The sequence below is a fragment of the Lytechinus variegatus genome, chromosome 12 (assembly GCF_018143015.1).
Source record: "Lytechinus variegatus isolate NC3 chromosome 12, Lvar_3.0, whole genome shotgun sequence".
In the NCBI taxonomy this organism is placed as follows: domain Eukaryota; kingdom Metazoa; phylum Echinodermata; class Echinoidea; order Temnopleuroida; family Toxopneustidae; genus Lytechinus; species Lytechinus variegatus.
This window is the reverse complement of record NC_054751.1, coordinates 20872801-20900005: the sequence shown is the minus strand read 5'-3', so window position 1 is coordinate 20900005 and position 27205 is coordinate 20872801. Positions and strand designations below refer to the sequence as shown.

Genomic DNA, 27205 nt, shown 5'->3' with positions numbered 1-27205 from the left:
ACTGTAATGAGAATAGTATCACACAAAATTTTAGCACTTTTAGCACATACTTCTTTTAGCATTCACTTCATCATTCACCTATCCACTGAATAATGCCGTATTATATCTAGCATGTTATTTCTGCACTTAATTTCAATGGGAAATTCAGCTGGCACGGAATCCGAGGAAACTCAAAATAAAAATATGGATAGGGTAAGTTCTATGGATTATAAGAGAATAACAATGCACATGGAAGGTCGGGAATAATGCATGGGACAACTTCAAATAATTGTTAGAAAATGGCCAGTCGAACTAGAGCCGTGGAGAGAGATATCGCTCAGCCTGCCGCTGTTCAGTGCAGGCTGGCCTGCACTGGAGGAAGTCTACGTCGTTAGCTAGTCGTGCCATGCCCGCCGGCGTTGCAGCGCAGCAGCTAGCAGCAGCTCGGGCATGTCGGTTGGTGGACTTGAGTCGAACTGGAAACGATCTGTCACTCACTTGTCATGACAGGATGGTTTATTTCCAATTGGTCTAACGCCATATCGTCCACCATCCATATGCCCGGTCTATAGCAGTGTTGAAATTAATTCTTTCTTTTTTTTGAGGGAGCCATTTTGAAAACAATCAGTAGAGGCGCACGGCCAATATGGGAGACTCTCTCCAATAAGGGAGACAATCTCCTATATTGGAGACTTGCTTTGCAAAAGAACAAAAGAAACAACACCAACAAAAGCATGATTTTTTTCCACCCAAACTTTTGTCCCACTGAGGTCAGAAGCCCATTTGTTTTGTGTGTGGATGAAAACAAAAATCCTTATAAAAACAAAAGTAGACGGTGAATTTTTAAAGTAGACGGTGAAAAGGGGTAATTTGTCATGAGGAATCTGCTTATCACATTTTTATTTGCCGCCAAGTTAATCCTTTTGAAGCAAATGTAAACAAAGAAAATTGGTCTCCCAAACTGGAGACTGTCTCTGAAATTGGATACCCAAATTCTTCACAGAAGTCTCTGATATTGGAGATAATCTCTCTTGGGAGACAGTCTCCAATATTGGCCGTGCGCCTCTACTGACAATTGAGAGCCAATTTTTACGGTTACCTGGTATAGCTAGTGAGTGATCACTCACACAACATGCGAGGTTAGTAATACTAACCTCGCACAACGCATGTGGTTTCATAGTGGACTTTGACGTTTTCATTCATCACACGAATGTGAGGGAATAAAAAACGCCGGCCAAATCGTGGTTTTGGGAACCATTCGTCGATTTGTACTCGCATTTGTGTACAAAGTGAATAGAGGTGGAAATAGGGAACCGTGCGTGTGACTGAATAAAGCGTTGCTGTATGACGTGAACGGTGGTTCCCAATATCACGATAATGCCAAAACGCCAAACGTTTCAGTATTTCTCCACTAATGATTTCTTTTTAATAGTTTTAGTTTAAAAAAAAAAAATGAATTGGAAATTATTTATAAAACTGTTTTTATCGCTTACCTCCAAGTCTCAACCAGGATACTCCGTTCGATCCGTCCTTAATACTGCGGTGGAAAGTACGCAAACAACAATCGAAAAGCAATTTTTCGTATCGAACATTCTCAATTCAAGTCGTCAGCGCGTAATAGGAAATTGTACCAAAAATCAACAGGTTGCATCTCATGTATATACTTATTGGTAAAGTACGCCATCTTTTGACAAGATGATGATGAAAGTGGATTGAACGAGCAAGAAAATAATGCTGATCGCCTAGAATGCAGCTAGCTTGCAACACCGTAAACAAAGGTACGGTAGGCACTTAAGAACCAAGTTTGAAAGGACACTCGTAAAATTATGTCACTCTTGTGATGAATATTCATTAGATCCTGGTCGTGCGTGTTCAATACAAACTCTCTGCATGCATGCACTCGGTGTGTATTGATGAATATATTAATGAATATTCATCGGCGAGAGTGACATAATTTTACGAGTATCCTTTCAAACTTGGTTCTTAAGTGCCTACCGGCTTGGTGAATAATATCGCGCGCCCTCTTTAGGCAAAAGTTGATATCAACGCTGATCAAGAGGCATCTACGTGAAGATCACGAAAAATGCTCTTAATTTATTAAAACAAACAACAAAGAGAATTCAACAAACGATCCATATGGTTCGGTAAGTGTTATAGAAAAATTATAAGTCATAGCTATGATGTAAAGTCATAGTTATTTTAGTAAAAATGGTGTGAAAGATTCGCGTGCACCAGGTGCATATGAATCCTTCACACACGAGACGATTTGAAACCATGAGTGGTGAGTGATTGTAATTACCGAACGCGCGCATCATATGCGTCAGAAAATAATCAAATACGCTCAAACCTTTGCAACTTCCTTCCAAAGGGAACTTAAATAGAAAAATGATGAAAAATTATCAAAAACACAATTTCGAAGTCTTTATATCCTCAAAACAATAAAATATGGTCAAAATAGCTCATCAGCTTATCAGTGACTTTGTTGTTTTCCCAACTTTTCCCATAGAAAACACACGTTCGGTAATACGATACCTTTTCAAGTGACCAAAATTTTTCACTTGCGAAGAGGGGTCCGATTGGAAGCTGATGTCGTAAAAATGAAAAACAATTTCGGCAAAATTTCTGCATATTTATATTTTGTAGGTATTTGTGTATTTATGGTGAAAGTTTGGTGAATTTTATTGGAATAATGTGTTTGATATCAAATTCATGAAAAGTGTTCGGTAATACGATCCACTACCATACCGGTTAGCCTGGGGCGTTTTGGGGAGTGAAAGTTATATACTGTACATATGGAGTCACTCCCCACTAACGCCTGGGAGCCCTACCTATATTTCCACACATACGGGTACAAGACCTGAAACTTTCGCCCCCGAGAATTCTACTTTCCCTCTAAAAGATCTAGCCCTAAAACATGTACATGGGGTCCAACTTCATTTCCAACATTTCTGCGATATTCAATATTGATTTCATTTTTAAAGAAGAATTCATTAAAAAAACGAGAGATTTGTTTTGAAAAGATGGGAAAAGCTTACGGCCGTGTTTACGTCGCCATCTTGATTTCTTTGTCTTCCGCTTGGCGACAGCACGCAAATCGCTGGTTATGTTTAGAATCTGAGGTTAACACTTCTGTACATGGGTAAAAATATCAGTTGGCAACATTTGGCAAAAAATGGATAGTTATGGTTGAAAAATATCGCAGAAATGAGATAGAAACAGAAAAGTAGAAGAGAGTTCACTCACACTTGTTGTCATCGCCATCTTTGATCCATTGTTAATGCAACCTAGTTACGTGACGCGTATAGAGGGTGGCAAAATCATGAGCGATGCTAGATTAAAAAGTGCTAAAATGTCCCGCTTCAACCACTGAACTAGAAATAGGTATTTTCTCATTTCTGCGATATTTTTTAACCATAACTATCCATTTTTTGCCAAACGTTACCAACCGATATTTTTACCCATGTACAGAAGTGTTAACCTCAGATTCTAAACATAACTAGCAGTTTGGTGCATTTGTATAGTTGCCTTTTCCCTCGGTACGTGGGAGCCTATGTATTCGAGCGCCAGGCGTTAGGGGAGTGACTACGTAGGTAGAAGACTTCACTCCCCAAACGCCTCCTGGCTAGGTACCGGTACCTATTTTTACCAGCAGAGCCATGATTCTGTAAGACCCAATATTACAACCCTCAACTTAAAATCCCTTCAAAAATGTTCCCTTCATATTTTGATGTAAGACACACCTTGATTCCTTACAACCCAAGGGTAGAAACATCTATCCTTGTCATGTTTATGCCTCCCAAGTGAAATGTATTTCCTATGGTCAATCACCTTGGTAACATGTGCTGTTTGTATGGTCTCTGTTGGTCATTAATGACATTCCATTCGACTCTATAAAAGCCCACCCTTTTCTAATTCAGTGTTCTTTTCTCCAGGGTACCTCTCCACCTTCGGGTGAGGTTCCAACCATTATCATCACTCGCAGAATGTTATACATGTATATTTACTTATCATTTTTCTAATATTAATTAAACTACGATCTTTAACTGTGAATGACTGGAGTGAACTGTCTTTTTTTCTGTTATGCGTGTGATATCGAAGTGACACTCTATTCATTGCCATCGAAGGATAATATATAAATATCGACAGAAAATAGAGTGTTACAATTCAATCACAGTTTTCGAGAGCCATTTCTTTTTCATTCATGATTCAGCTTATGGTTTCGCATTGCAGTTTGTCTTGCTTGTTTACAAATTCATTTAATGTTAAACATTGTTTATTTTATTGCTATTTTTTTCATTATTTTTAAATTATTTATTTAATTTAGACCTAGAGTAACTGCAGCTGTCAGTCTGTGCGCCGGCCGGGGGTTGGTGTGCGGCCATTCAGCAGACTCAACAATATTCCAAGTAACACAGTACACATTGAATAACTCACTCCCACACTACAAAATCATCTGGTGACATTTGCCCTCCGCTTTTCCACACATTGTGATCAGGAACAGCTGTATTTCGGCTTTGATCTCGATGTCATTATTCAAATTCTCAGTCAGACTTTGATTGGCTCGCCGTAATTTTGATATGGGCTGGAGCTACATGTAGTGATCAAATCATGCGAACTTGCGACAAACAAACTTTGGCTGGCGAATCTTTAATTTCACAAAACAGTTACATGTACATGTATATTCACATCCTGGTCGTTATGCAAATAAGAGGATTGATGACATCATTCACTATTTCTTTTGTATTTTATTATTCCAGTTTTCTCCTCCCTAAACATGTGGCGTTGCCATTGTTTTAACATTTTATGGTTCAGTCAAGTTGGTCTTTATCGTCAAATCTGTAAAAATTGAAATGTTGTATAATTCAAGCAATAAAAAACAGGAAATAGTGAGTGGGGGACACAAGCCTTGAAATAAGCGGGCGCTGAGCGCAAATTCGCGCTCATAACGCCATCAATTGCGCCCATGAAGCCCCAAAATCATCAAAATTTTGACAACCGGGCGCAAATATTTTCCAGGTAATTGCGCCCGCCGTGAGTGAGCAGTGAAGCCATATCATACATGTAATTGAAATATCTGTAAAGCCAAAATCAAATAACTTTCAATTTACGATAAATACAGTTTAAAATTTCCAAGTGCGTCTTTTTTCCTGTACCATAAAAAGTGAGCTACGTCCGTCTTTTTTTTTCCTGTAATACATGTGCGCGCGTTCTTCCGGTAGCGGTTTTTCCATACTTCATCATGTGCAATTTCTAATGCACACATTTCCAGTTGGGACATCACAATTCTGTGATATAGTAATTCGAATTGCACAGGAGATAAATCCCTGTTCACAGCACATACGATGTGTAAGTCTTTTATCCTCACAGTCGCCGACCTTGCTTGTCAAAACGGAGCCTTAATAATCCAAAATAACTTATAGTTGTGAATTGTAGCTTTTAAATTTCTTTCCTGGAGAGGGGTAAATATCAGACAATGAATAATCAAACAAGGCTCCATCTAAAAAAAAAATAGGATGCCGCCGCGTGCACTTGAGTGTGATGTTAGCAAGCCAGTTTTGAGCTCATGTTGTCTGCCAGAGCTCTGGGTGAGAATTCTATCAGTAATGGCCTAAGTGATGGTGATTTTCCGTTTGAGATAGAGTTTAGATTTCATGTTAATTTTTGAAAACTGTCAAAAAACTTTATGATTTTTTCATTGTGATGAATATTTAAGTTATTAATGAAAACATTTTCACCGAATTCAGACTCTCCCAGAATGAAAGGCATTTTCTGTGGAGATCTGCGTTTTCAAATAACTTGTGAAAAACTTAAAATACATGTACATAGCCTGTGGCTATGTGCTGGAATTTGAATAGACTGATTTATTTATTGATTTTGTTTCTTAATTTCTTTAACATAAGTTATATGCAATCCAAGTGCACCTCACAGCCACAATCACACACAAACACTCACCCACTCCCGTGATTCAAACCATAAAAAAACCTTAAAAATTATTTTTTTTTCTAAATTTATTATTTGATCTGAATTCTATCTTCCTCCATCTCTCTCTCTTTTTTAAAATTTTTATTTTATTCATTTATTTAGATTTTTTTTTTTTTGGGGGGGGGTTCAATAAAGACGAAAAATAAATAAGCCCATGTGTGTGTGGTTGTAAAGGGGATGTGGAGTGAGGGTGTCAAAACACTTACCAGTAAACATTTAAATCTGATTTCTTAACTGTTTGAATGAGCCTAATACTTAGCATATGCTATTCATGTACTAATTAAAAATTGCAGGAGCTGCGCTTACTATAAACAAATTTGTGGTGTGGTTCACCGTTATAAAAGTATATATATTTTTTAAAATTGCCCCTGGTTCCAGAAAATTGCCCCCAGTTCCTGTAAAAAGCCTGTGAGCCGGGGGCAATTTAAAAAAAAAATTGCCCCCGGCTCACAGGTGCTTATTTCAAGGCTTGGGGGGACATCATCGACTCTTATTTGCATGTCACTGATTTGTGCATATAAGTGTTTTGTGAAAAATAAGCGAAACTTTTGATATTTCTAACTTTCATATTTTTCATCCGATTTTGATGAAATTTCCAGTGTTATACTTGTTTATTTTTTCTCTATTGATTAAAATCAACATTTTTCTGGGGTGGACTTGACCTTTTATGGTCTTTTCAAATCTTAACTGTCTAAAAAAAAATTGTTAAAAAAACATGTCTTTCCATCTCTCTTTGTTTTAGACTCAAGCCCTTTCAAGAAAACGGAGACACTCCTCTCGTCAGGGTGCAAGCACTAGCCATGATGAAGATGAACAGCCCCCTCGCTCAAGATTACGGACATCAAGGTTAAGTGGTAGAACAAGCTCTAGCTCAGTTGAGATAGTGGACATACCGCCGCAGGCTGTCACACCACCAATCCATGAAGAAGGTATGAAAAGTACTATGCAAGATTTTAAGGTATAATCCAATGAATATCGGGTTAATTTGTAAAGAGTAGAATTGAAATGGAACACAATATTTAATGAACATTGCATAATAATTGAAAAAGAAATGGCAGAGTTATAATAGTTGTGTGCATTTTTACATTTTCAGCCGTATGCAAATTAGTGTACTGATAATGCCGTCCTCACATTACTGATGTTGATTAATTGCCATTCATAATAATTGAATTTTCCTGTATGTAAATATGATTTTGTAATTTATAGAATATGTACTTAAAACTTATCTAATACATGTTTTACTTTTTTAAAAATAGAAATGAAAGTACAAATAGTTCAGAAATGGAAAAAAGTGCATGTCCTAATTCAACTTCACCAAACATCCGCATTAATGATTAATCCTTAGACGTAAATATTTTTTTTCTTTTCACACAGAACCCATTGATTTGTCATTATGTATTGTGGACTTAACAGATGAGACAGAAACCACAAGAAATCGTCCTCTCAGAAATTCATCTCAGGATGATATTGTTGATCTCACGGTTGAAACACATGCAGTCGACAGAGGTATCCCTACCATTGTTTAACCATATTTTTACAGATAGGGACATATTCTATAACAATGAAAATCATTAAAAAATGGCAAAATCCCCCCCCCCCTCCTATAGTAAGGAACTAAGGTTACACTTATGGACTTACACAACCTGGGTTTTAAGTTGTGATTTAGATATGGGTATATTATAATCAAATGTGACACAGATTTCTATAATTTAAGAGACAGATTCAATTTATATCAAATTTTGCAGTCAAATGACTCAAATCATTACAAACCATTCTGAAGTGGTACATGTAGGTACATCAGTGTGGGTGCCATTGCTTAGTGGTCTAAGTCTGCTGACAAGGCACATGAAGTCTGGATGTCGATTTCTAGTATTTGATCGCCTTTGGTCATTTGTCATACATTGAAATAAATTGAAATGTTTTAGGCATTATTGGCACCAAAGCGTGCACTTAATTTTGAAATAGAAAACAAAGAAAAGAAAAATACAATAGCTGACTTCACCATTAGAACACTGAAGACCCTTGGTAATTTTCAAACAAAAGTGGACATGGGGGTGAAAATTAAAACTTGCTAGAAATCATTAGGCTTCAATGTTTTTTGAAACTAGACATCTTAAGGTATATTTTTCCATTTCATTTACATAAAATTATTAATTATGTCTTGAGATACAGTGAATTTTATGCAAGGGAAATTAAATGTTACAAAATGTTGATTTTTGCACTAAAATTCACATATTGCCTATCACAATATAAAATTTGTATTAGAAGCACATTTGTTGGCAAGATACAAGCTGTGTATTGTATCTAACTCCTAAAAAGCAAAAAAGAAATTCTGTGAAGTGTTTTTCTGAAAAATTGGGTTTCAAAGTTTTCAAAACTGGTTGTCGTGTCACTCACGTTTTAAATGCAAAAAGTTTTCTAGAGCTGTGTATTCTGAAAATTAATTTATCCCAGTACTGGAGCAAATACAGTTTATCTGTACCTTATTGTATATAAAGTAACTTGGTCCAATGTGTTAAGGTAAAGCCAAAATTAACAGTCAAAGTTGTGTCGTGTCACTCACAATGTCGTGTCACTCACGAAATGTCGTGTCACTCACGGTATTATATTGTGTATGAAAAAGGACATCCAGTAATTTTTGAAGCGTTTTACCAGGGATACAGTCAAAATGTTGTTCCTGACATCATTTAGGCCTATTTTAGGCTAATAATTTCCTTCATCTTCCTAATTTTACTCCTTTTTATGGAAATATTGAATTTGACATTGAGTTCATCTATTTTCTCTCCGTGGTTGCCTTGGTTTAAAAAATCCTGACAATTTTCCATTGGTGTGAAGACTCGGATTTTTTGGTGAATGTACTGTGATTAAGAATATAACAACATAATCAACACAAAATTATGAATGTATCAAGAGAAAAACCACTATACTTAAGCAATGGACATATTTACAATGCATAAAGGGTTGGTGATGGTTCAAGTCATACCTAGCTATTACTCGAACATTCTCTGTCTCCATTTACAGAAATAAGCAGAAAGTTCACAATTCTTTTGAGTAATGTTATTTCTTTGTTATACTCAGCTAGAAAAGTCACAGATCCTTTTTTGAAATTTGCAGAAATTTTAGTGGTAAAGTAGTGTACATGAGATATAAGAGATCACCATGAACACCAAACATTTTTTCAAATTCGGAAAAGAAAATATTTTTCTTTTCCTTCTGATTGATTAAATCAAAATTTTCATTTGCCATAAAGCTTGTATTCCAGGACATGAAAAATTTGCAAGAAAACAAACATTTCAGGTGAGAATGTACTGAGATTTGATAGAACATTTTGGATATTGCTTGAAGCAGCTACATGCCAAGTTCAAAATCATTATTTGTTCGGCCACCATTCATACCGCTAGTGATTAACTACATGTAGGGTCTGAACAGCAAACTACCGTAAGTGGGCCGATGTGTGTTCAGAGCAGATTTGCATTTACACATATTCATTACAACAAAATGATGCATGTTCATGTAGGTCCCAACAAGTCCCAACCGAGACCTCATTTTGATTTGAGCAACTTTGGATGGGTTGCCATGTACCAGTAGATCATTTTTTTTTTGGGGGGGGGGGTACCCTGATAAGAACAGAGCTGGACCTCGAGGGGAAAAAGCTATTGAGGTGTAAAGGGAGCCTGGTTGGGATGTTGAATTGGATTTTAGTGTGACATCCAAGGGCTTAGAAAAGGAAAGGCTAATGACTTGTAGTTATGTAATAGTAGCAGACTGCAAGAATCAGGTACTGACTGCGTCTTTCACCTTGTGGCTTTCCCTGGATTCCCGTGGTATGGTATATGATCAAATAATTAGCAATGAAAAGGCGCTTACAAATTCCAGCAAAAAGCATAGCTCTGAATTTTGGTACAGTGCCTACATATGTACTGCCTTGGGAGGGTCCACATACTAGCAGTGTTCAGGAGAAAACCTATGCTTGTTGAGTTGAATTTCCAATTTTCTCAAGGCGATTTGCTGATAGTCCATCTGAAGTGTGCAGCAACGTGATTGTGGTTTGGTACCAAAAAGACATTTAAACTGCCATGTCCTATTTGGACAATGCCTATAAAAATATTAAAGGAGGATAATATTGAAATCCAATATTTCAAGAAAAGGCAGTCATACATGACATCATTGGCTTCCAGACCATGCCAGATGATGCAAGTGACTATTGAGAATACCTTTCTTACAAGGAAAAATTATTCCATCCGTTGTGGATGCTGAATTGTATAAACCTGTAAACTTTCATATACAGATAGGGAGAAAGAGTTAAAGTTTTGAATGATATCAGGCCACAAAAAGAATGTTTGAGTTGATGTCAATGCCAAGACCTCATAACACCTCCTTCAAGTGCCCCCTCCTCCTCTAAAGAGGAGAGTGGTAGAAGCCCTAGTGTGACAATGTGGTATGGTATAGGGAATGTGAGTTGATGGGCAAATATGACCATAAACCAAGAATAAAACATCAGGATGACATATTATGAACTTAAAAGAAAGCAGTTATTATGTAATTAAGCTTGTTTTTTGGTTAATGGTATTTTACTCTTCTACATCATGCAAAAAATACTTTCAATGTTGAGATAAATGTTGTATTTTTGCACTTGTCGTGTCACTCACGTTTTGGATGTCGTGTCACTCACGGTATATAGGAGGGTACCATTTTCCATAGAGAAGGTTTGATTGATTTTGACTATATGTGTTAGATAGGTACACTATTTATGTCCATTTACTGGTACTCACAGTACTCCATGACAACTACTTGGGCACGAATCCAACCATATGTGTTAGTGGTCAGAAACCCATGTCCAAAATTTGTCGTGTCACTCACGCACCGTTTTTTAATCATATCTACTAAACGAATTCTTGAATTCAAATCAAACTCGTAGTGGTCCATGCCAGTCCTACATTGTATATAATATAGTAGTCATGATTGATTCATAACCTTTAAGTTTGAAGATATGAGCCCTTAAACCTCTCCGATTGTCGTGTCACTCACGTTTGAAAATGACCCCTTGTAACTCACAAGAAGCATATAGTGTAAAAAAAAAGTTTGTAAACAGCTTTTCATGATATTTATGCAATTCAACCATGTTTTAAGTGTTCAGAATACTGGCATATATAGTGTCAATAATAATAATAAAGCTATATTTGAGCTACATAAATAAGTAAATTCCAACACTTGCAGACTAACTTCTTAAAAATCTGCTTCACCCTTCATTTCATGCATGAGTGAGCTTGTATACTTTTCGAAAGTTTAGAGGGGTTATTTCTAGTGTCGGGATATCTATGGATTACATTTTTTTTTGGTTTGTTTATGAAGTGTGCTCATTGCTTGCAGCTCACTAATGACATGATTACAACACATTGTATTGATACAACACATATTTTATGCTGAATGGTGTTCAATCCAATCCCCCCCCACAACTGATACTGGTGTATGCAATCATTATGGCAGCAATCAAACCAATAGATTTTATCATCTGGGGGATATTGTCGGTTTATCCTAGTCCAAATATGTTGTGAATTACAGTTAGCAGAATTAGACCAATATTTTGAGATGTTTGTCACGTAAGACAAATTTTTATACCAGAAATGAACAAAGTTAAATTGTTTCTCAGCCAATCAACCAATGATTTTACTGTTCATTGAATGTCTTTCATACTATCCCTTTTTAGTTCATGTTTTATATAATTTTTACGCGACTTTTGTAAATGATAGTGAATAATATATGAACAAATAAAGTTTCTCTTATGAGGATTGAAGGTAACAAATTCTTTATGAGATGGGGTTCTGTTCATATATTGTATGATGACGTAGTAGAATTGTGCAATCATTGTTTTTTTGTATGTTCGTGTTTTTGTATAATGATCTAATGGTTTGTGAATGAATGCTGTTGCAGCGCCAAGGAGAATGAGGCGGACTAGGAGAGGGAGACTGATGAGAAACTCTCAACGTGGTAACATCATTCCTATCCTCAGCGATGACAGCGATGAGGAGAACGATGTCATGGTTCTACCAGAGATCGACCTGGGGGAGACATACAGAACAGCCAGGTAAGTGCTCATGGTCGTTTCTTGTGAAGAATATTTTAATGTCTCAAAAGAGATTTGCATTCCAACTTCCAGCATTTGTATCTTTGTGAAAGAGATGGAGATGGAAAAATGAGGAGCAAGAAGAAGAGAAAAAAGATGGGAAGGAGGAGGATGGTAATAAAGAAGAAGGATTGATGGAGGAGGAGAAGGAAGATTGAAAGGATTGAGGAGAAAAGAAGAGCAAAGACATACCCGGTATTTATGTACATGCATCAGAATCTTTTTTTTTTATTGGTTCTGATCAGCTTTTAGAACAATTGCTTCAGCTTTAGATTATGCTATCTTACTTGGCTTTTGAAGTTATAGTCCTGATCTTATTGTTAACGATACCACTGATTTTTCACCCTTTTATTTCAGGGATGAGACGTCAAACAGTACAGCCACAGGTCCCGGGAGAGGGCGACAAACATCACCAAAGAAAAGAGTTATAACATGTCCAATCTGTATGGAAGATGAAACAACAGTAAGTGACAATGGTTATGAAGATGATGATGGTGATGGCAAAGGTGATGGTGGTGGTGTTGATTGTGATGGTGAGGGTGATGAGGATAAAGGTGGTAATGAAGAGAAGGAAAAGTAGGAGACATAATATATGTAGCTCATTTGGTAGAGCAGTGATAATGAGGTGACTGGTTCAAAACTAAGTTTATGCTTTATTACATGGTTAATCATCAAGGCACCTTTTCAACAAAAGTATCTGTGGCTTTTTCATAACCAAACTGGTTTTAGTGGCCACCTGCTTATAGTGGCCACTTGAAATTTCCCGGCAGGAAATTCATGTGTTGTAGACCCTGTCTATAGTGGCCACCTGTCAAACGTGGCCATTTTCCACTCTTTTTACGTTCCTCGGTCAATATCCCACTCTCCATAGTGGCCACTAAAAATCAGTTTCACTATAAGTTTCAACTCCGACAGTAGTTGTATAGTTATTCCTTGCACTTGCATCTAAACACGAATCTTAATCTTAAAACTTAACTCATTGAAAACACATACTGTATCCATTACATTATCTACAATATATGGTCAATCCAAGATGGCTGCCAACCTGTCTGTAGTGGCCATTTTTGCCGTTTCCCTTTGGTTGCCTGTATACACAGGTTTGAATATTCATTATTTCCTAGCAGCTTTCTTGTTCCTATGCCCGAGGGGGGGGGGCACTTACATTGACGATTGGATACCATGCGTGACCCCAAAAACATGTAAAAAGGATTCTTTTTCAAGATAGGGCACGTTACGTACGTAGCGTAATAAGGGTGTCACAAACACTAAAATAATGAAAAAAGGGTATCTATTTCGCTAGGAAAGCTACATGTTTAAGGTCAAATTTGCGAGGCAAAAAAAAGACTAAATTGATTTATAAAGGATGTACTTTTTGCTTCAACAGTCAACACTATGCAGAGTTCCGATTTGCGCGAGGTGTGGCCGTACTAAACCCAATGATGTAGTTAAAGGTAAAACCGATGTCCGTGGCATATAACAATTAAAATTGCGCTGTACTTGTTATAGGGGTTCAATTCAGGGAATACTTTCCAAGAGTATAGTTTTGTTTCCAATACTTGGTAAGGGTAGGGTTTTAGAAGTCAGTACTTGTTAAGGGGTGCATTTTCAGAATATGGAAAATACATGTACTTGTTAAGGGTGCTTTTCGAGACCCCATGGTCGCGCATGGTATCCACTTGTCAATGGAAGTGCCCCCCCCCCCTTTCCGGGGCCCTATGTCGGTTTGTCTGTGCAGAAATTAGTCCTTGCCTTGTACAGTCTGACCCTAGCCTTGGCCGATATGTAGGATTTCCATCCTTGCATTCAAGGGGTATCCCCCTCCCCAACCTGGGGCTCGGAGGATCTCCCTAGAGTGCATCTGGGATTTCTAGGATAGCATACTCACATGAAAGTAGATCTTCATGATATGTCCTTTATAGTGTTGATTTCCGCTTTGATCATGTCCAGATGGTATCTCCATATATTGTATCTTCCGTTATTGAGTGTTTTAATGCATGTTCTGGAAAGGAGAAAAGAAAAAAAAAACATTCATTTTGATGGCATGTTGCTTATGTGCATGTAGCCAGATTTGAGTTCCTGGTTAGTCTGAGGATTTAATTTCCAGGTGTGGTACTACCTTGGCAAAGCTAATTTCCTCTTTGTTATTGTTCACATTTCAATCAAGGAAAGCTATCTCATACTCACACATGTGGTTTTTAGATAATGTGTTGTTTAATAGGTGAGATTCAATTTTGCTAAATTACATCTAAATAAACTCATAATTGTGTGTTACATGTACAGGTATGTAGTATCATTTCACTTTTGAAATGCATGAGTTATAAATTTCTTGGTTTAGGGAGCATATGTAGAATATTATCTAGATGAATTTCATGTTTCACAGTCTTCTCTATATTTCTGATTTTAGGAGGAAAATCACTTTCATTTTTATATTTGGTTCAGAATATGTGGTATAAGTAATATAATAATGAAATACAAAAGAAACGTAGGAATTTGCTCATTGCATAAAAAAACAAGTTGAGAACATTTTTATGCCATACATTTGTAAAGTTTCCATCTGATTTGATGATACATGTATGTCTAGTTTTTTCTTGTTCGAATTTCTCTAGTTTTCAGTGATCCATTAATAAAAAAAATAATATGATCATAATAGTGAACAAATATGATAAAGGAATAAAAGATATACAATGTACATGTACCAAACAATATTTCAAAAAATGTATAATTACAGAGTAATGAGGATCAGAAAAATTACTGAATGTTTGTCCGTTATAATGTGGTCCCACATATTATTTCCCATGTTAGCTACACCAGGAAGAACAAGTGGTAATGAAATGCATGTTAATCATTTCTAGTAAACCTGAATTATTTGAATTGAACTTGGTTGTTCTAAGGAAGCATTCTGGCATATGATAAACACTTTCAGATTGCTTCCAACCATTTCCTGTCAAAATTTGGTTTCTTCAGAATCTACACCAACTCGAACTTCGCATTTAAGATGAAATGAAACCATGACCTGTTTCACTTGTTCAGTGTTGATTCTGATGAGAAAGGTTTGAAGTGATATTGTAATACTGCCATCTGTTGTTCATTCTTTGAAATTGCATCCTGCTTGCTTGGTATTTCACATCACTGTGTTGAATTTGTTGGGTAACATGTTATCAGTAAAGAATGAAAATTTGATTAAAGAGTAAAATGAACTTACATGTAACTTAATATTTCACCTTTTTAAAATATTAGAAATTTACCAAAAATGTTATGATAATATGCTGACAATAACAATGTAATACCATTTTTTTTTCATGATTAAACACTGCTCTTAACAATAATGACAAAGCTGTATTAAAGGACAAGTTCACCCCAACAAAAACTTGATTTGAATAAAAAGAGAAAAATTCAACAAGCATAACACTGAAAATTTCATCAAAATCGGATGTAAAATAAGAAAGTTATGGCATTTCAAAATTTTGCTTATTTTCAACAGAATAGTTATATGAACGAGCCAGTTACATCAAAACGAGAGAGTTGATGACATCACTCACTCACTATTTCTTTTTTAATTTATTATATGAAATATGAAATATTTTTATTTTCTCGTCATTGTCATGTGAAATGAAGTTTCATTCCTCACTGAACACATGGAATTCCATTATTTTAACATTTTGTGCTTCAGGCAAGGAGGTCCTAATCGTCAAATTCGTAAAAATTGAAATATTGTAAATTCAAACAATAAAAAACAAAAGAAATAGTGATTGAGTAACATCATCGACTCTCTCATTTGGATGTAACTGGCTTGTTCATATAACAATTTTGTTGAAAATAATAGAAACTTTGAAATGTCATAACTTTCTTATTTTACATCCAATTTTGATGAAATTTTCAGCATTGTTCTTGTCTGATTTTTCTCTATTGATTCAAATCAAATTTTTCTGAGGTGGACTTGACCTTTAAGGCCACCGCACACCTTACGACCCGACTTGTCTACGACTGGCTTGCGACTGGGTGAGGGGAGATGTGACGTCACAGCTCTTTTCAGCTTGAGAGTCGCAGACTGGTCAGAGAGAAGTCGCAAGGAAAATCGTACATGTCGAATCCTTATGACTGGATCGAAAGCTCAATCCAACTTCCAGCCAATCAGACAGCAGAGTTGCATGAGGTGTATATGGTATACAATGCGCATACGCAGTAGTAAGCGCCATTCTCTTAGTTGCTATGGCAAAAAGCATACGTTAGTCGCAGACAGCATGGTAGTCAGATCGCAAGGTGTGCGGTGTCGAGGCTTATGACTACCTTGCTATTCATCTCTACTCACTCGGTCGCAAGCCAATCGTAAACCAGTCGGGTCGTAAGGTCTACAGTGGCCTTTAGATATCCATGTGTCGCATTGAATGGGATCAGGTATGAATGTTGCCTTAGACAGCGTTCAGGCTATTTCCAAAGCTAGAAACACAAACAAAAGGATGCAAACACAAAATGTGTTCTCTGTGGCATTGCATTCAATCAATGTTTCATCAGCATTGATTTCCCTTTTTTTCCAAACCAACCTACTCTTAAATCCCCCTCCCCCCAAAAAAAATCACCAGCGTGTCATTGTCAACTTTAACTGTATGCCTAAAGCAGACCACAAAGATAATGTCAAGGATTCTGATTGTGGTGTTCAAGCGATTTCGAATGACCATGATTCTGCAGAAATGCAACTTCTTCATCTTTCACATTCAATTATTATAGACTATTGAAACCATGGTGTTCACTATCAAAAATGTCTTTAGAAACCATGTTTTGGGGTTAAGAATCTGTGGAATGAACACAGTCTTGGTACTCATCCTGACTTCATGATGCAATTAGAAACACATGAAGCTGCGTGACATGATGATAATAAGATGGTCGGTGGAGAATGATGTAGAAGACATGCACCTGTCTTTATGGTCCCAGGGGGGTCTAGGAATCCTTGATAGAATTCAATGTTCTCTGATGATGGGTAAGAGTCAGCAGGCTCTTTATCAGTGTTGGCTCTTGTGTTGGGCTATCTTAGCTTGGTGAAAGAGATTCAGAATGTTCCATCCCCATGAAATATTTCAAACTAAGAAATGGGGTGTACAATGTGTTATAGATAAACATGAACAATGTCAGTTATTGAATTGCTGTTATGGATTGTATCAGTTGTGCATATTACAGCCAAATCATATCTTTTACTGTAGGCTAAGCACTATATCATTGTTCACTTCAACAGAAATTGACACTGACATTTTCCATGATCATCGTGATTTTGTTTTATTTATGAATTTATTTTTAGAGCATGACTTTCTAAAAGTTGTATTCTCCAAGAAAAAATGAAAGATTCACATTTAAATGCAATTCCAAAAAACCTCAAACGGAACACATGTTGCGTTAGCATTTGATTTAAGCTTTCCTAGAGTTGAGTTTAATGATAGAGATTGTTCACTTCAACATAAATTGACACTGGCATTTTCCATGATTATCATGATTTTGTTTTGTTTGTGAATTCATTTTTAGAGCATGACTTTCTCTAAAAGTTGTATTCTCCAAGGAAAATGAAAGATTCACATTTAAATGCAATTTCAAAAAACCTCAAACGGAACACATGTTGCGTGAGCATTTGATTTAAGCTTTCCTAGAGTTGAGTTTAATGATAGAGATTGTTCAATTCAACATAAATTGACACTGGCATTTTCCATGATTATCGTGATTTTGTTTTGTTTATGAATTTATTTTTAGAGCATGACTTTCTAAAAGTTCTATTCTCCAAGGAAAAATGAAAGATTCGCATTTAAATGCAATTCCAAAAAAACTCAAACGGAACACAATGTTGCGTTAGCATTTGATTGAAACTTTTCTGGAGTTGAGTTTAATGATAGAGATGGACTGGAGAGATGAACTTGAAGAATGTTCTTTTGTTAGCATTTGATTGTAACTTTTTTGGTGTTGAGTTTAATGATAGAGATGGACTGAAGAGTTGAACTTGGAGAATGCTCTTTTGGAAGGCTTGAGGCAAGTTCCTTGGCAATGACCTGAAAGGTGCGAACTGTGTCGGGTATCCATCCATCAAGAGCTAACATTCTAACATTCCTGGCTAGCATTGATGTCGTGTGGAGAACATGAAACATGTTAAGGAGACAGGCAGGGAGGCAATTTAATTCCAAGTTACATTGTTTGAAGTATTTTGGAATGCATAAGAGTAGAAATTAGAAATGTCCTTTCTGTAACCTTCCACATCATGTAATAAATTTTTATTAATTTCAGATCTCCGGTAAATGTTAAATCAGGATTTGGCATTTTTGTTCGTACTGCCTGTATATGATGCTTGCGTATGACACTGGTGTTATTTTGAACACCATTTTTCATTAGCAATCCTTTGCTTCTTTGAATAAATAGTTACTCATCTGAAGTTATTGATGAAAATCAACAGCTTTTCATTTCTAATCGAAACCTACCGGTATTCATTTTTTTACCAGCATCAGCCACATCATTAACAACAAAAAACAAATACCATCATAATTAGTACCACCATCATCATACATAATTGTCATTGCCACTACTCTCTATAACAGCATCATCATGGACAGTAAGCGACATCACTTATAATTGTTACATGATATGACACCTAGATATCCCCTTGTCATTTGATTGGTTGTTTGGTGTTGATTATTCGGTTCATTTTACAATGACGTCATCATCAGTGCAATTTTGGATCCATTCATCGTGTAACATACAATTTTGTCCATTGCATGTTGCTGAGTCTACCTGCGCTACTCATAAAAATCGTGTTTAGAGAGGGCGTGCTGTATGCGTTCGCACTGAATGCACTTTCCTCTTCAAATTTATAAATGTCAAATGACAAGGATTTATTTTTTAGGTGTCATATAAAACAAATAATGAATGTTTATGGGTGCTATGGACAGAATTCGGTGAAAGATGGAATGAATGATCCAGTTAACTCGGCTATACCTTGTTGAGTGGATTATTTCATCTTTCACCTCATGAAGTATTCTATCCATTGTACTCTTAAACATTCATTTTCAGTATATCATTCATTCATCATCATCATCCATATGTAATCTTGTGTTATTTTCACCAGACATATAATAACACTCACTGATGGAGTATGCACTGTTATTCCTTTTTTTTTAATCAGATCACAACAATGCCACAGAAATACTAAGAATCTTAGTCAACACAATCGCCATCATTATTTTTTTTAATTATGGTATGACCAAAGAATTAAGTTCAAATATAAATGGACCCATTTGGTCCAGTGGATTAGTCACCAAACTCTGAAACAGAGAGTCCTGTGTTCGATTCCCAGCCAGGGAATATTTTCCTTCAGCAATAAATTGTTCCACATTATGCTGCGCTGAACCCAGGTGAGGTGAATGGGTACCTTGCAGGATTTATTCCTTGAATGCACCAATCAGAGCACCATTGAATAGGCAGCATGATCATTGGCGCCTCATTAATGCGATGTATTCTATCATCATCATTATTATAGCCTCTCCCATCCAATCATTTCCACATCCGACCCCAAACCTTCACATGCCATAACAGGCATCAATTCTGACCATCTCAAACACCAAAACGGCTCATACCACATACTGAGCAAGATCATCCCGTGATCAGAGAGACAGGGAATCTTTCCTTTGATTGTCTTTTCTTTCTCTCTGGTCTGCAAACAGTCAATATTGATGTGGCATTAATGTGAGTTCCATCTTGGCTCAAGGTTTATCCCAGATCTGTCGCTTCCTATCCGTCTCTGAAGATATGGAAGCCTAGGGATGGGGGTACCAAGGAGGGGAGACTACAGACTCCTCTCAACTTTTAAAGGGAACAAGGCTCATCTTGTGTCTTATTAGATGAAGATGATAGAGAGTTCAGGCTCCCATGTCCCGGGGGCACTTCCATTTACGAGTGGATACCACGCACGACCATGGGGTCTCGAAAAGCACCCTAAACACATATTTTCCATTTTCTGAAAGTACACCCCTTAACAAGTATTTGCGTGTGAAACCCTACCCTTAACAAGTATTGGGAACAAAACGATACTCTTGGCAAGTATTCCCTGAAATGAACCCCTAAACAAGTACAGGAATATTTTATTGTTATTTCACTGGTCCTAATTCGGTCGTTGGTTTTACCTTTACACATCATTAATTTGGTTTAGTACGACCCCACCTTCTACACCTCGTGCCAATTGGACTCTAAACACATAATGTTGGGGCATAAAGGACATCCTTTTTAAAACATTTTAATTTTATTTTATTATCCCCGCAAATCTGACCTAAACACGTAGCTTTCCTAGCGAAATAGATACCCTTTTTTCATTATTTTGGTGTTTTTTTACACCCTTATCACGTTACGTACATAACGTGCCCTATCGTGAAAAAAAATCCTTTTTACGTGTTTTTTTGGTCGCGCATAGTATCAACTTGTCAATGTAAGTGCCCCCCCCCCCCCCCGGGTCCCATGTCCAGTTTGTATCTACGGAGTAGATTGATATACTTGAATACTTGAAACCTGAAATTTAACTAAGTCCAACTTATTTTATAACTGGATTTGGAAGTAATTTTTTGACTGGATGGTCTATTTCAAGCTAACATGAAAAAATCTTTTAATTCATTTGTCTCAATGCAGGAAGGCTAGTTATATCCATTGTTCTTAGTTCTGTATGATTTCTTGGATTAAACTACTGGTCTGCTTCTTCAGCTCATTTGATTAGTACTACTGGGGGTTTTTCCCACAAGAACTTGTATTTAGTTTTTAATTTTGTTGAAGCAGAGCCAGAGGAACGTTTGGCAGATAATGTAAGTTTAAATCAATGAGAAATGGCAAAGAGCCCAGAGTGAAAGAAGTATTGAAGAGAATTGCATCTGTTATCCAGGTGTGTACTGGCTGGAATCTCTCCACTAAGCCCTCACTAATAGACCTACATTACCACAAGGTGCTTCTCCATCAGCCCAAATGTGCTCATTCTCAAGATTCTAGACTGAACAGCGCTCCTATAGGGATTAATCTTGAGAGTCAAGGAGCCTCATCTCCATTGGGTTAAGTTGGCGAGGTTCAGGGAACGTTTGCTTGAATACATGTAGAATGTGACTTTGGCTGTGGAGAAATGTAATTTGGGGTCCATGTGCGATGATTGTATGGTGCCATAATTCATCCTTAGAAGCCTAATCCAAAATTTGTCTCTACTTGTGGATATTGGACCAACCTAATATTTTGCTAATTGCATGATCTCCATTGCAACTATAATCTTGAAATTTCATAGCTTTGTGGATTAGAAATAGTGGGATAATTTACAAAAGTCAGACTGGTAGGGATTGACCCACAGAGAACTGTACTGTTGGAAAGAGTTTGTTCAGGTCTGTTAAAGGGGAAGTTTACCCTGAAGAATTTTTTTTTGTAAAAATAGCAGAAAAAATAATCAAAAGTATTGGTGAAGGTTAGAGGAAAATCCATTAATAAGAATGTTACAGGAATTTTGTTTTGGATTTGTGCCATCATATAAACAAACAGGTGCCCATTATGTTATCTATTATAAAATGCATATATTTCACTTTTTTAATGGTTCGTGATGACTTATTGTTGTTTTCTTGTTAGGAACAGTTGTAAAGTTACTTGTCTTTTAACATACTGAAGATACAGTAAAGTAAACACTTTCAAATTTTTTGAGAAAATTACATTTTGTTGATTTTTTTACCATACAATATGTAAGAAAGCTACTTGCATATGACATCACAAATAATAAAAGTTCTAATTTTTCTCAAACCTTGGCAATATATTTCATCATTTTTTCTTCTATTTTTACAATAAACTTTTTGCCAGGGTAAGCTTCCCCTTTAAGAAGGATGTGTGATCCACACAGACACTAGTGTATACATGTATGTAGTACAGAGAACTGTGACATTTTAAATGTGATGATATTCATTTCTCCCTATTCAACCCTCCTGATTCCCTCAAAATTGGCATATAATAAGTAATAACTATTTGATGAATGAACTACAGTTAACATCTTGTAATTCATGCTGATGAATATTAGGCTAAATTGATACCAAGTTGAATTTCAATAAATAAATGAATAATAGTAATAGCTGTGAAATATAAATCATAACTTTTGTTTCTTTCTTTAATAGCTAAATAGATAACGAGGATTTGATAGGAACATTTGTATGAAATTAAAATGCATATTAAGAAAAAAATGTACATTTCAAGTAAAGAGGGGATTTTATCTGGAAAAGAAAACAAATGGAAATATCAAATTGTATTATTTTTCTCTGAATGTTCAAATGTATTACATTTTAAAGCTAAATTACAGTAGAACCAGTAAAACACTGATTTTGTGAGAAAGTCTGTAAAACCAAGGTTAAGTACATGTATTACTATATCATCGTCGATCTAGATCTGGTACTGTTACATTAACTGAACTTTCTGAAATCATTATAAATCTAAGCTGAAAAACAATCACACTGAAGATCTCCAACATAGATAGGCACGCGTGGGACGGTGTGTATTATATTGCTGGAATAAAGACCCGACGGAAGTGCTTATTTTGCTTATTTCTCAGCAATAACATAATTTCTTCCAGAATCCTTCGGCACATATTTTTTATTCATATAAACAGACCCTTCGGTGGTCATTATATTGGATTCTGTAAAAAGTAATTTTGAGATCGTTACCAAAACTGGCATTTAACTTTGAAGATAAGAGTTCATGAACTACATGTACATGTATGTCAGCACCATATGACCTCAAAGCAAAGAGGCCCTACTTCAAGAAATGACAATTATTTCACTCAATTACCATATCCATAATCCATTCCTGTCACAAATTGAATAACTCAGATCAATTGAAACATCTTCACCATATGTTAAAATTGAGAGCTATCATCATTTGATTGATGACATCAAGAACTGACCCCATGTCCAGTATCTCACCTGGTCAGGTGTGGAGAAAATAATTTAGTGGTCAGTGGGGTGTGGGTCACCAGAAATCAGGTCACAAAATATGAAAGGAGAAATCCTTGAATCCTGGCTGGGAATCGTTAGCTGGTGCTGCACCAGCCCGAGTTAGCTCAATCTCAATATTTTAGCCCGATCGGCCTTCTTCGTGATTAATCTCGAGATACAAGAAACCCCATCTCCACTAGAGCAATTCATGCTCGAGCGAGGCATCGATGCATTTATATGGTGTGACGCCATGAATAGATAATCCTGAGTGCATCTACACCTGCGAATTAGCGGGATAATTTGTAAAATAGCATGTTATTTTGCAAATAATCTTAAGTTGGCTTGGGATTGCGACCTTGAGATTAATCCAGCTAACTATCCCGATTATTGCATCTCCATTGCAAATAATCTCGAGATCTGGATAATTTGGTGGATCAGTAAGAGCGCGATTATTTGAAAACTCGGGCTGGTGCAGATGGACCTTTTTGTGGTTGGAATCGGAACCTAGCCAGCCCTTGGCCTCCGACACAGGCAATTTTTTTTCTATTAAATTGGGGAGTTTCTTTTCACAATCCACTCCTAAAATCAGCAAAACTGGATAAGCATTAACATTACAGTTAATGGGGATTTTCCAGAGCTCTTTGTTTATATTCCACAGCCCTAGAGCCTTTGGGGGCAAAATCGCCCAGAGTCCCCATGTATTTTTTCTCTGCTCTGACATTTAGTCCTCATTTCGGACACCTAGTCCTTGGTCTTGGCTTCAAGGACAATCAAGTGGCCTTAGACGCCTCAAGTCCTTGGCCTTGGGCAGTCACACCTTGACCTTTACCTGAGCTTTGTGATCTTTAGCACAAGCACAACACTGTCCTTGGTGCCTGCCATTCCTCCAGGCATAATTTAAAGATGAAATTGAATTCTGGTAGTGAGATTGAATTGTGAAGAAGTGTCTCAAAATGATGACTATGATGATTTTGATTATGATGATGACTGCTATTATGATGTGGCAGTATTGTGATGGTGACGACAATGATGATGATGATGATGTTGGTGATTTTGATTTAGGGAATAGCTAGTATAGTTCAGATTCTTTTCATTTTCATTGGTTGGGTGTTTCATAAAGCTGTTCGTAAGTTACGAGTGACTTTAAGAACTACTGGGTATCCTGGAGTGATTCACAGCAGATTTCTTAAAGTCGCTCGTTGCTTACGAGCAGCTTTATAAAACACTCACCCAATAATCCTAGTTCGATTTGAAAGGGAATAAATTTTCATCAACTTAGCTGTAACAATGATGCTGAGGGCATAATGTACACATATTTAGGGAATATTGGATGGCCTTGAGTGGGATGCGAAGAAATGTTGTCCGAGCTGAAGAACAATATTGGATGAGTAGGTGATGAATCCAATATTGTTCTTCGGTGAGTGACAATATTTCTACGCATCCCACAAAAAATTGGTCATCCAATATATGTTATTATTATTATTAAGATACCCCCACAAAGCTAAACATAAATCAATAAAGCCAACAAATTGTTTTTACTAACCATCATTAATGGCAATCCTATAAATCATGAGCATGGCACCTGAGTATTGTCATATTTAAAAAAGAAATCTTTGTAAAGATGTGCTAGCGTATAGTGCAAGCGCATTTGAATTTTATAAATTGACGTAATCTCACTCTGCTCCTTTACCACACCTGGCAACTGATACACAATGCAATTTCATTGTGACGTGACAATAGCTTAATGCGCACAATGTTTTATTAACCAATGATAATCTTGTGGGTGGGGCAAAATATTAATTTCATATTGAAAATATTGGACGGTTTTCATTGGCATGCACATTAAAAATCAGTTTTAATATTTTGTCTCTTTGAAACAAACTCACAAGGCATCAGAAAATATCTATGCCTCTCAAACCCTACATCTACATAATAATATAAAATGACCTAAAGTACTAGTAACTCATGAACTGCAGAAAACTATAGAAACTGTTGACCGATAACCAGATAACCTGAATGCATTACTTCTGCAGTTATAGCTGTTGCATATGAGCACAGTTGGATCTAATAAATGTGAAGCGCTCCATATGTTGAAAACAATTTGAGCTCTCCAGGAGCTGTGTTTGAGGTGATATTAAAGAATGAAAGACCAATGAACCCTACATGTATTCATTTGGTTTTCTGACTTGTGTGATGGAACAACTTTGCTATTTTCAATCAAACAGCTTGACATGCACAAAAAGCTGTTGGTAGAATATACAGTGTTCTTTTATAACTGACTGCTGTGACATTTACATTGTAAAATGTGGAGCCTTTGACAACATGTGCTTCACAATCTGTTTGAAAGCTGGTTAAAGTTTACTAAGTTTTCTTCATGAGGATAACTCTACGAAAATATTTATACACCTTCCCCCTTGTAGAGGATATGATGATGAATTTTAGTCATGCAGCAGAAATTAATTTTCATTTTTCATTTAGCTGTATGATTACAGTGTAAGTGAGAATGAGTGAATCATTTCCAGTAGTCAATCTAGTACGCTCAGTGTAAATGTTGGTAAATTGAATGAATTCTTTTAGATTTTACATTTGTTGAGTTGACTTGACTGCTAATCATGATCCATTTAGAGTGGATGATTATTAGTAACCCCATAAAACATCCCATGAACTGAAATTTTGTTCAATATCCATTGAGCATGATCTACCTTTGTTAAATCATTCTTGCTTGTTTATTTTACAGTTACGAAACAATGGCCACCAGCTGATGTCAACGAACTGCGGTCATGTATTCTGTAGCCAATGTATCCGTGCGAGCATCCAATCGCAGCACAAATGTCCAACGTGTCGTAAGAAACTCACTCTGAAACAAATACATCCCATATTTCTATGACCCAATAACAGATATTTTATATATGTAATATATATTGTTTGTGTAACCACTTAGTTGTGGTATACAGTTGAAAATTCTATGGGGTTATACACAAGTACTTCATAGATTATTTATATGTTTATTTATCAAATATCAATATTAGATTGGTGAGATTTATACTAGTCTGAATTGTGTTCAGAACTTGATTCTCATGAAGTTTGAAGGCTCCAAGGAGATTGGTTCTGTGTGGACACTTCTTTACTGCCAGTAGGCAAGATTGAAATCTTCATGATTGGAAAATATTTACGAAAGTTTTCAAAAAGTGCAACAGTTCGAAGGAGATAGGATCTGTTTTGAAACCAGTATACCCAGCGTTCTCGCCAGTGTATAATACGCATGGTTCAAACACCATGCGTGCAGAAATGGAGACCAAGTGGAACCATGCGTAAAATTTCAGCGACATGCGTGGAAAATTAAATGGAAATATTCAGAAAAAAATAATACACTCCATGAACTCATCTTAGTGATATCAACTTCATTTATCGGGTTGTACCGAAGTCCCACCAACTTAAGACCACTTACAGGCCTAATACGGCTAGGAAAGTGGCAAGGCGCCCAGCTAGCTCGCGGCTGCTATTGCGGGCATATGACGGCACGGTACGGTCGTTCCGTTGCCTATTCCCCCGTTTGCCCTGCACATCATACCGGGTATGCTCCATGATGAAACGTCAGATCACAGACTCACGCAAAACTTACATGTCGATCTACACACCATTACGTTGTTTGGTGTTGGAACACACAGTCGAGTCGTAAATCACTAGGAAGTGTCCATGATATATTTTGCATTTGTGTATGTGCACGAAAGCCACACGCATGCGCTCAGCTAGCTCAGTGAATTAAGTTGGATAACGCGTCTCGACTCTATTGACCAACTCCATTACATATCACATGACCCTCAATCATGAATGCTGTTTTGTTCCGAAGTTGAATGCATTTCGTGATTTCCTTTTTCTCGAAAATATTTACAATTCATAAGCTGGAAAGCTGCACTTCTCTTTCTTTGGACTGAACGGCAAGTATCTGTGCATTTATGTGCATTAGTGTGGTCTTAAAAATACGCCACAATGGGGCTTCCTTAGCGTCTCTATTTGATGAAAAGGCCGTCGCTTCCGCGCTCCGCGTAGGAGGGGTGAACCCCCCTCCCGCACCCACCCCCCAGGAGTGGCAGCACAAGTCCCCGACATGGGTGAATTTTTTTTCTGGCGAGAACGCTGAGTATACCACACATTGGCATGATCA

General features: G+C 36.8%; 1 protein-coding gene across 2 annotated transcripts; it reads left to right on the top strand.

The window, feature by feature from the left end:
• Positions 1 to 87: 87 nt before the first annotated feature.
• On the top strand, positions 88 to 26351 carry LOC121425612 (E3 ubiquitin-protein ligase RNF4-like). Of its 2 annotated transcripts, XM_041621732.1 has the most exons (6): positions 89 to 192; positions 6704 to 6890; positions 7336 to 7467; positions 11893 to 12046; positions 12443 to 12548; positions 25778 to 26351. In XM_041621732.1, exons 1-6 carry the CDS (start codon positions 112 to 114, stop codon positions 25925 to 25927), a joined length of 810 nt encoding a protein of 269 aa, XP_041477666.1. In that variant the 5' UTR covers positions 89 to 111; the 3' UTR covers positions 25928 to 26351. The 2 variants fall into 2 exon arrangements, with proteins under 2 accessions (XP_041477667.1, XP_041477666.1); XM_041621733.1 differs by lacking the exon at positions 25778 to 26351 and having other exon boundaries at positions 88 to 192; positions 12443 to 13296.
• The last annotated feature ends 854 nt before the right edge of the window (positions 26352 to 27205 follow it).

What these genes read in the sequence shown, in the direction of transcription:
- LOC121425612 (XM_041621732.1), top strand. Translation starts at nt 112, where the DNA reads ATGTTATTTCTGCACTTAATTTCAATGGGAAATTCAGCTGGCACGGAA. An exon ending in AAAATAAAAATATGGATAGG is followed by an intron (nt 193 to 6,703) that starts GTAAGTTCTATG and finishes TCTTTGTTTTAG; the next exon opens with ACTCAAGCCCTTTCAAGAAA. An exon ending in ACCACCAATCCATGAAGAAG is followed by an intron (nt 6,891 to 7,335) that starts GTATGAAAAGTA and finishes CTTTTCACACAG; the next exon opens with AACCCATTGATTTGTCATTA.